The 9,558-nt window shown below is 34.7% G+C and overlaps 1 protein-coding gene across 1 annotated transcript; it reads left to right on the top strand.

Moving 5' to 3' along the window:
* LOC109713732 (RING-H2 finger protein ATL1-like) lies at positions 2,305-3,710 on the top strand. The gene has a single exon (XM_020237908.1). The coding sequence runs from the start codon at positions 2,592-2,594 to the stop codon at positions 3,441-3,443; it is 852 nt and encodes a 283-aa protein (XP_020093497.1). The 5' UTR covers positions 2,305-2,591; the 3' UTR covers positions 3,444-3,710.

The following is a 9,558-nucleotide window of genomic DNA, read 5'->3' as shown; positions in this document are numbered from 1 at the left end:
TTTTTTTCGAATACGGATTCGAATAAAAATATATATTGAGTGCTAAATTTTGACATTCATATTCGCATTCTATCGAATCGGTATTGAATTCAATTACAGTTTACCTTAATTCTTTTCGCCCGTTGTCACACAAAAATTACATATATACCTTAATTCTTTTATAGTTTTAATTTTTTCAATAAAAAATTCAGAAAGTAGAATTTTTTTTTATAAAATCTAAAAAAGCTTATAAGAAAAACTATTCTTTTCTAGGAATTAAACAGATGAGAAATATTTTTTTAGTCAGAAAACTATTTTTTGCGATATTTTGAGAAGAACTAATTAAATGGCCCACTAAAAGAAAATTGATTGAACCCCTTGTATCTGCTCATTCTATTCTTTAATTAAAGTGCTTTAAAAACTACTAAAATCTTTCCGAAAATAAAACAGGTATTAAAAAACCATTTTAGATTAGTATTAAAAAAAACATTGTTACATTGCATGACTTGTGGTCGCACGTGTCTCCTCATTAATGCGCGCAATGTAAGCATTTTTGTAAGCTAACATGGTTGCTTAATTGACATAGTGTTGCCCTTTAAATTTTTTATGAGAAATGCTTGAGATATCTCATTTTTGGGTATCTTATATATTATATTACTAATGTGTTAGCATATACTTGTGAATAGGTTATGGTATAAAATTTAGGATATAATGTTGCGACTATTTCGGGTGTGTTTGGTTCGCTGCATTTTTATCCTAAAATCGAAATCGTAATGGACGAATTCGTTTGTGGGTGTTTGGTACACATATGTTCTATTCCTATTCCGATTTCCGAGTAGAATGGGAATCTCCCAATTACCTTTTTTTCTGGCTTAGCAGGCCGGATTGGAAGTTGAATCCGAACGGAATTGATATTTATTTAGATTAAATTTATTTTTTCAACTTTTTTAATCAAAATATGACTTTAAATTTAAAAATTAAATATATTAATTATAAATTAGACTTGTTAAGCTTTTGGATTGGATCTGATCAGTTCTTTAAAAATATCGATCTTAATTTAGGTTCATATATAGGAGTTAATTAATTAATCCCTTCCCATACAACCCCATCAAAGTTCGTTGGCACTTATATATATATATATATACCTTGAGCAACTCAATTACGCAATATATACATATATGTACTATGCACCTCTTAAATGTTTAGTTGAATAGCTTTATTTTAAAATTAAAACTATATAAAATAAACACTCAACTTTTCTTATCTTGGCACTCAATTTCTAACCCTTTTCTCTGGAGAAAGCTATGCATTAAAATTTGGAACTACTACATTGAATATATATAGATACTTCTCTCTCACACGTAATTGCGTTTTATATTATTATTATTACTATTCTAACAATGAGAGAGTGACATACTACTTATTTAATGGTTGTTAATTTGTTATGTTCACATGTCATGTTAGGTAATTAAGTCGCCATGGAAATGTCATCTTATGACTAATTGGGAGTAATTAGTCCTACTCATGATACAATTAATCCAACAAACAATTTATGAGGCGCATGCATTTCGTGCTGTATATACTATTTGTGATTTATGCCCTTTTCTCTCTCGAAAAGAAAAAGGACAATCAAATTTAGATTGCGGGTCCCAAAACTATCCAAGAAATTTGGATTGTAGGTTCCAAAGACTATCCAAGAAACCCAGACTTAATTTGCTAAATGGAGGACCTAAATCAGAATCTAAATCCGAATCTAATAATTATGGCTTTGAAAGTTAGGATCTAAACCCAATTAGAATCTCACAAATTAAAGTTAAATGAATGCACTGCTTCTGCTGTAGGTCTAGGATTGACTCGAGTGATCAAGAGCACAATAATACGTTCAATTTGAAATTCAACCTCAGCTGTTCATCACTCCTAAATAGAAAGAGCAGTAAATGATGGCAAAAGTAACAGATGTTGCAGATCAAGTTACTAATTAGCGCGTGAGGTTAACCCTTTAGTATTTAGCTTATCTATGGTGGCCTTTCCCTTGAATTGGGTTAGTGAAAATCCACTTTAAATCCACTAGTGATAAGTTTTTACTTTTAGAACAAAAATTGGATATATGGATCAGATACTAATCTCACATGGTTAATTAGGGTTAGCAAGTCATTTTCCTCACATGTTTTCCTAACAATATCATATTAATCTCCTAAAAAGTCAAAAATAGAAATAAAAAATAATCACATCCATGTGCATGCTTTGCCCTATTGGCTAGTCTCCCCTCCCCTACATTTGAACTCTTCTCACCTCCTCTCTCTATATATATCTCTAGTTTATTCACCCCTACCCCAACATCTACTTAATCTTTCAAAAACCACCTCATACTATAATCCTCAAAACCTTTTTTTCTCATCACTTTATTCTATTCTATCTCCACCTTTCACACACATCCACTATATCACTATGTCCTTCCCAACACTTCCCAACTCCTTAAACTTTAGATTCCCCTTCTCAACCTTCAACTTGGTCCTTGAGCTCGATTTCTCCTTCAATCTCTTGCCTATTTTCGAAGCCTTTTGGATCGATCTCGACGATCTCCTCCCGTAATTCTATTCATCAATAATAAAATGGATCCAACTCCCTTCACAAGCCAAGCCCCACCACCCTTCTCTTCTTCTTCTTCTTCCCCATCCACCTCTAACTTCCGGATCTCCGTTGCCATCGCGGTGGGCTTTGCCGCAACCTCTATCGTCCTCATCGGCTACTACGTCATTGTAGTCAAGTTTTGGCTCCACAGCCGCCAACCAAATCGACAAAACCACGACCCACCTCGGATATTCTTTGCAGAAGATGATGAAAGACGGGGCGTCGAACAATCGATCATCCGATCGATCCCCATAGTCAAGTTCACGAACGTTGAGGAGTACGTCGATAAGGAGAAGAGGTCCTTCCACGAGTGCGCAATCTGTTTGATCGAGTTCCGCAAGGGGGAGAGCCTCAAACTCCTCCCAAGTTGCCGCCACGCATTCCACATAGATTGCATAGATACATGGCTTCAAAACAATGGCAATTGCCCTATGTGTAGGACAGGTATCACAAGCCCATGTAGTACTCCTCTAGTTGATTGCAGCAGCAACAACAACAACAACAGCAACAACAACAACAACAACTATGTTGGTTGTGACAATACAATACAATCCTCTCAAACCCTAGAGATGATCATAAGTGGTGAAACAGTGATAGAGGAGACAGAATATAATGGAAGGAGTGGTCAAAACCTAAGTGGTGAGCAGCAACACATTAGGAGATCATTCTCTATGGACTTTTTTCATGATAGGAAGCTCACTTCTCTAGCTAGTAATAGCAATAACAGTGGCGGCGGCGATGGCGGGAGCGGAAGGTTTCGGCGTCTGTTCCACTCATTTGCTCTCGGTCGGAGCTCGAGAAGCGCGGTGCTTCCGATTCGGATTGATGAATAGCATGTGGGGTTTTCCCTTCCTTTTTCTTTTCCTTGTAACATTTGGTGTTGTTCTTGTTGTTAATCGATTGATGATGAGAGTGATGATGGTAGCAATATGTATATACAACACTGTTTGTTAATTAGGTGGTGGGTTAGAGTTTGGATACTGAGTAGTTTATTAGTTGATCAGATGACTTATTCAGTTGTTGTTTTGTTTGTGAGCATAATTAGTCATTAGTAATTGCATCACATAACTTAATTAGTTGAGAAATTGGCTTTTTTGGCATAATATTGTCTGAGTATGGTGTAATGTGACATGTCATGATTTAGGTAGGGTGTATACAGTATTAGGTTACATTTCCCTTCATCGTACATAGGATGATTAAATTTCACACATATATGCTGCTGGTTAGAAATCTGTGACTAATACTGATACTAAGTTTTTTTCTGATGTAAGCTTGTTATGACAAAAATAAAAAGATCCAGTTTGTCGAGCACAAAAATACAAAAAAAAAAAATCGAAAAAGAGAGAAAAAAAATAAGACACACAATATTTATGTGATTTGACCACTGATCTACATCTACAAGTGAAGGCGTAGTGGAGATTTTCATTATAATTAAAATGATATACAAAATATGCCTATCTTATAAAACTCTAATCTCTGAAAAATACACCCATATTTTCTCTCATCTGCCACACCGAATTAATAGAATAAAGGGCATATTTATGATATTAGTTAAATCCTAATACAACTTGAATATAAACCTATTAAGATTAGGCATAATCTAAACTTAATTTAATAGGATAATCAAAACGAAATACGGTTAGAAAACCTTATGGTTCCAGAATTTGCAACATATCTAACACCGCTAAAGTTCAATCTCAGTTTAATTTCATTCTAGAAGCTATCTAGTTTCAGTTCAAGCATAAACCTTGATCTTAATTTCCAATTTCATCTCAATCGGTTTTGAAATTTGAATTTTAACTTAACAAAGAAAAGTCTAATAAATGAAGTAGCATATAACTTATTCGAATGATGAACTAAAAGACGAATTTTAATAAAGTATTAAAAGCGCAGAGGTTAATTCTTCATATATATAGGAAATTAATAGTGTAGGAGAAATTAAGAATGAGTGGGATTTGAAGGAGAAAAAAGTCACTATCTTATATAGTTCCTTGGTAGGTAATATTTTTATCTCACAAATTTATTTTTGTTCTTCTCAGTAGCTTTCTTGGGTACTAAGAGTAACATCAGATTGTTGAAACATAGCTAAAATTAGTTGTGTGGCTTAATTTCAGGTTAAAAAAACACATTTAAGTGATTTTGAGACTTTTCCAAGATTGCTATTTTGGTTTTTCGTTGGAGATTTACATTGATATCCAGTAAAAAAAATTCGGACTTGGATCAAATTTGAGCCATGCTTGTGCATGCCATATATATATGTTTTTGTTCTAAATACGAAAATCAAAATTAATCAAACTCAAATTTTAACGGATTTTATATCTTATTTAGATCAAAATCCGTCTCAAACACGATCCAAAACTGTTGAGCATTTCATTATCAAAGTAAAGCAAGACTAGGTCCAATTAAAATTTTAGGGAAAACTTCACAAGCCCCCCCATGGTTTCGTACTTTTTTACTTTAGTATCCCGTAGTTTAAAGTGTATCAATTTGCACTCCTGTGGTTTCGTTTTTCTCTTTTTAGTATCAATTTTATTATTTTTTTTTCTTAAATCAGTGACAAAGTTAAAAATTAAAGGGTACTAAAATAAATATTCGATAAATCTAAATAAGTATCTGAAGTTTTTTGTATATAATTTAACGAAATATTAAGGAAAAAGTAGCCGAAAAGATAAAATCGAAACCACAGGGGACGAATTAATACACTTTAAACCACAGGATATTAAAATGAGAAAGTTCGAAACCAGAGGGGGGTTTTTAAAGTTTTCCTAAAATTTTAACCTGACTAGTAGGGAGGACCTTTTGAAACTCACATTAAAATAGCAACTTCAAAGTATTATTGTTTTTGAGTTTATCCATGTGGCTTCCCTAAGATTTAGAATAATTTTGTATATAAAATATAATAGGGTTAAACTTCTTAACTCGGCTACAATATTTTGGGCGGTACTTTAGGATCAAGAAATTAAAGGAGTTAAGCATACTAAGGTTACAATAGTTCTATAATAGATAACCCTCTAGAAAGCGGGTGTCACAGTAGTTATAAGAATCGATCAATAGTCGGAAGTATGAGATGAGTGTCGGATGAGTTAGGGCCATACAGGGAGCAAAGTGCGGCTCCCCGACTGACAATCATCATAAGTAGAGCATGGCTCCCCACAATGTCGGCTAAGATTAGAGAGACGAATCTTGCATCACCTTAAGGGGCTATATATATTGCCCATTAATAACAAGGGATCGAGTAGCTTTTCTAAAAATCGAAAATGCTTTGAATAATAACCTTGATGTGCATATATATTGCAATGAATTTATTCATTGTCTCGTATAACATTAGTTGATTAATTTGTATATAACACACCAGCAATTAATGTATTAAAGGCATATTTCTCGGATGCCAACTTTGAAAATAATGGATGCAGGCCCAACACCTGCAACTCATCTTAAAAAACATCTAAAAGCTATTTAATATTCTTCTTTCGATGCTATCAAATAATGAAGCCTCTTGCTAGGTTTCGAAACTATAGCTAGGGCTGCTAACCAATGATTTAAAACCAAGTCAAATCAGCCATGGCCACATTTTCAGAATACATTTTTAAAACATTTTTATATAAATATCCATTTATGCTAATATTTTTTTTAAAAAAAACTCTATTAAAGCATAAATATAAATTCCAATCCAATTAAAAACTAAATGTTTCTCTACTCAGCCAACCACACTCAGCCCACTAGGCCCGATTACAAATAAAAAAAAAGATTGATCACNGAAACTTCAAATACCCCCCTGTGGTTTCGTACTTTTTCACTTTAGTATCCTGTGGTTTCAAGTGTATCAAGTTAGTACCCTATGATTTCGCACTTTCTCACTTTAGTATCCTGTGGTTTAATATTTTGTTAAATTATATACCCCGAAATAGATAATAAAAAGAGAAAATTGAAACCACAGGATATTAACTTCATACAAAAATGAAACCACATGGTACTAACTTGATACACTTGAAACCACAGGGTATTAAAGTGAGAAAGTGCGAAACCACATGATACTAACTTGATACACTTTAAACCACAGGGTACTAAAGTGAGAAAGTGTGAAACCACATGGGGGGTATTTGAAGTTTACCAAAATAAAAAAAAAAAAAAAATTGATCACCATCTCTCTTTCTCTTTCTCCGACGCCGCAACCGATGAGGTAGGGTTCCGGCGGCTGGAGTTTAGCCGCGAGGATCTCGTGGGGACCGTAGAGAATTACAATCGCCACGTATCCCTTCACCACAGGTCACTGGAAAAGCGGGTGCCAAATACAAGGTGGCCCTACCTATAACGACCCCACATATAGCAACACTTTTAATAAGTGTCGGTAATTTAGCCAGTAGCACTTTTTTTTGACATGTACCGATATTTAAAAGTGTCGCTATACACCATTTTTATTGTAGTGGGCCTGTTCGACTGATGCAACTGTAATCTAGTCTATAAAGCAATTCGATTCAATCCTTTGAATTGAATAAATCAAAAAATTATTTTGAACTGTTTGAGCCGGTGATTCAACCATCGAACGAGTGAACCGATCCAATTTTAATCAAACCGGTTGGATCTTTTTTTTATCAAATTATGTTAAAATCCAACGGCTTAAAATTAATTAAATGATTTTATTTTTTCATTAATACGGTTTTTTATTTTTTTTGGCCTAAAAATCAGTATTTTATAATTGAGTATAATATTAAAATTATATATATATATATATAATAAAATTAAAAATAATAGTTAAATATTTATTACGTCATGCCGACTTCGGTGGTTCAAATAGTGAGTCAACCATATATTGGTCGGACCAGTGACCGTTGATCCAGTAATACTCTGACTCGATTTTTGAAACATTGTAATAACTTTTTCAATTTGTCGCGCGCTCTCTCTCTCTCTCTCTCTCTCTCTCTCACACTCAGAGGGGGCTAGGCTATTAACTATACTTGAGATTTTTTTTATGGGAAAACTTCAAATACCCCCTATTGTGGTTTCACTCTTTCTCACTTTAGTATCCGGTGGTTTAAAGTGTATCAAATTAGTACCCTGTGGTTTTGCACTTTCTCACTTTAGTACCCTATGGTTTAAAGTGTATCAAGTTAGTACCGTGTGGTTTCGCACTTTCTCACTTTAGTATCCCTATGGTATGGTTTGAAAACCACATGGTATTAACTTAATACAAAAATAAAACAACAGGGTACTAACTTGATACAAAAATAAAACCACAGAGTACTAACTTGATATATTTTAAACCACAAGGTACTAAAGTGAGAAAGTGCGAAAACACAGGGTACTAACTTGATACATTTTAAATCACATGATACTAAAATGAAAAAGTGCGAAACCACATGGGATTTTTTTAAAGTTTTTCCTTTCTTTATTAATCATCCTAGGAAGAAAGAGAAAATTCTGAATGAAAAGGTTCAAACCGAATTACCAAATCGAACCGACGCAAATTTGTCAGTTTGGTTTGGTTTAACACATAAATCGATTCTGTTCGATTTTAAAAGTTGAAAACCAATTAACCAAAATTTTAGTAACTTAAAATATATTAGCCTTAAATTTAAAATTAATTTGTATTAATCTTAAACAACAATTAAATAACTAGATATGTTAATTACTATTACATTTAAATTACTTATTTTTAAAATAAAATTAATTATGAAATATATCTTATTTCTTGTAGTTTAAAAAGATTTAAACCTAACAAAAATATTTTATTAAAACCTTATAGTACCGTTTGATTCGGGTATAAGCAAGAACTAGCTATTACAGGGATAGGTACAAGTATGGGGATAAGAAAAATAGCGTTTGGATGAAAATTGGGTTGTTCCCGAGGATAAGAAAAATATTAGAAAGTTTTATATAGAAAATGGAGGTGTTGGTGGGGATAACCGAGAACTACTATTCTCGGGTAAAAAATTAGCGTTTGGGTATAAAGGGGGGATAAGGGCCTATCCCTATCCCTATTCCCAAACCAAACGGTGCAGTACATAATCGAACCGACGGAATTAATTCAATTCGGCTTGGTTCGGTTCAGTTTATGCTTCTAATTTAGTTCTGTTTGGTTTTTAAAAACCTGTATGTTGTTTTCCGAATTTCCTGATGCTTTGACCCTCCTCGGGAAGTGTGTCGAAGTGAAAATCGGCTGCTGATCGTGACCCTCGAAGTTTGCGCCCGCGACGGGTCAAGCGATTCGACCGATGAGGGATCAAATCGGCCGGGTCCGGAAACCTCCTTAGTAAATTTGCTTCGGCAAGACGAGCCGAATGAACAGGTAGGGCTTATATTCAAGCTGAGGGATGAACCGAATAGTCAAGACAACACGAGATCTGGTCGGCCTGAGGAGCCGAAAACGACTTTCTATTAATAAAAAGGGAGTGATGCCCGGAGGGCAGACAGACTCCGAAGTGTACAAGGGAGTGATGCCCGGAGGGCAGACAGACTCCAAGGCGTTTACAATGAAGTGATGCCCGGAGGGCAGACAGACTTCAAAGAGATTAAGTTACAAGCACTACTCCTAAAACAAAAACGAGAAAAAATGAAGGTGGTCTCTTGTGCGCAGGGGCGAAGACCCCTTTTTAGGGTACTACAGGCCTATTTATATATTTTCCCCTCGTGTTCAGTTATTGCACGATCGGCCATCTTCTCCGGATTGGAGGGCCACGTTCGGCCGATTGGAACTGCCATTGGGAACTGCCCATAACTGCTTACGGTTATCATATTTTTCAAATAATCACAGCTCATATCTCCTGGCGCGTTTTCCATGCTCCCGATCCAGCGCTATATGAACTCGGTGTGCCAACTGTCTGCGCCGTATTGGTTCAACACTGTAAAAGTCAAACTGAACTGGGTTTTTAGAACTCTGTAAAAGTCAAACCGATGCTGACCCTATTTGTATCTATGAGAATGTTAATTATAACTAACGATGTACACGCG

This window comes from Ananas comosus, linkage group 8 (genome assembly GCF_001540865.1).
Source record: "Ananas comosus cultivar F153 linkage group 8, ASM154086v1, whole genome shotgun sequence".
Lineage (NCBI taxonomy): Eukaryota > Viridiplantae > Streptophyta > Magnoliopsida > Poales > Bromeliaceae > Ananas > Ananas comosus.
Note: the sequence above shows the minus strand (reverse complement) of the source record. Positions and strands in the feature narration are given on the sequence as shown.

Coding starts and splice junctions, on each gene's coding strand:
- LOC109713732 (XM_020237908.1), top strand. CDS start 2,592: ATGGATCCAACTCCCTTCACAAGCCAAGCCCCACCACCCTTCTCTTCT.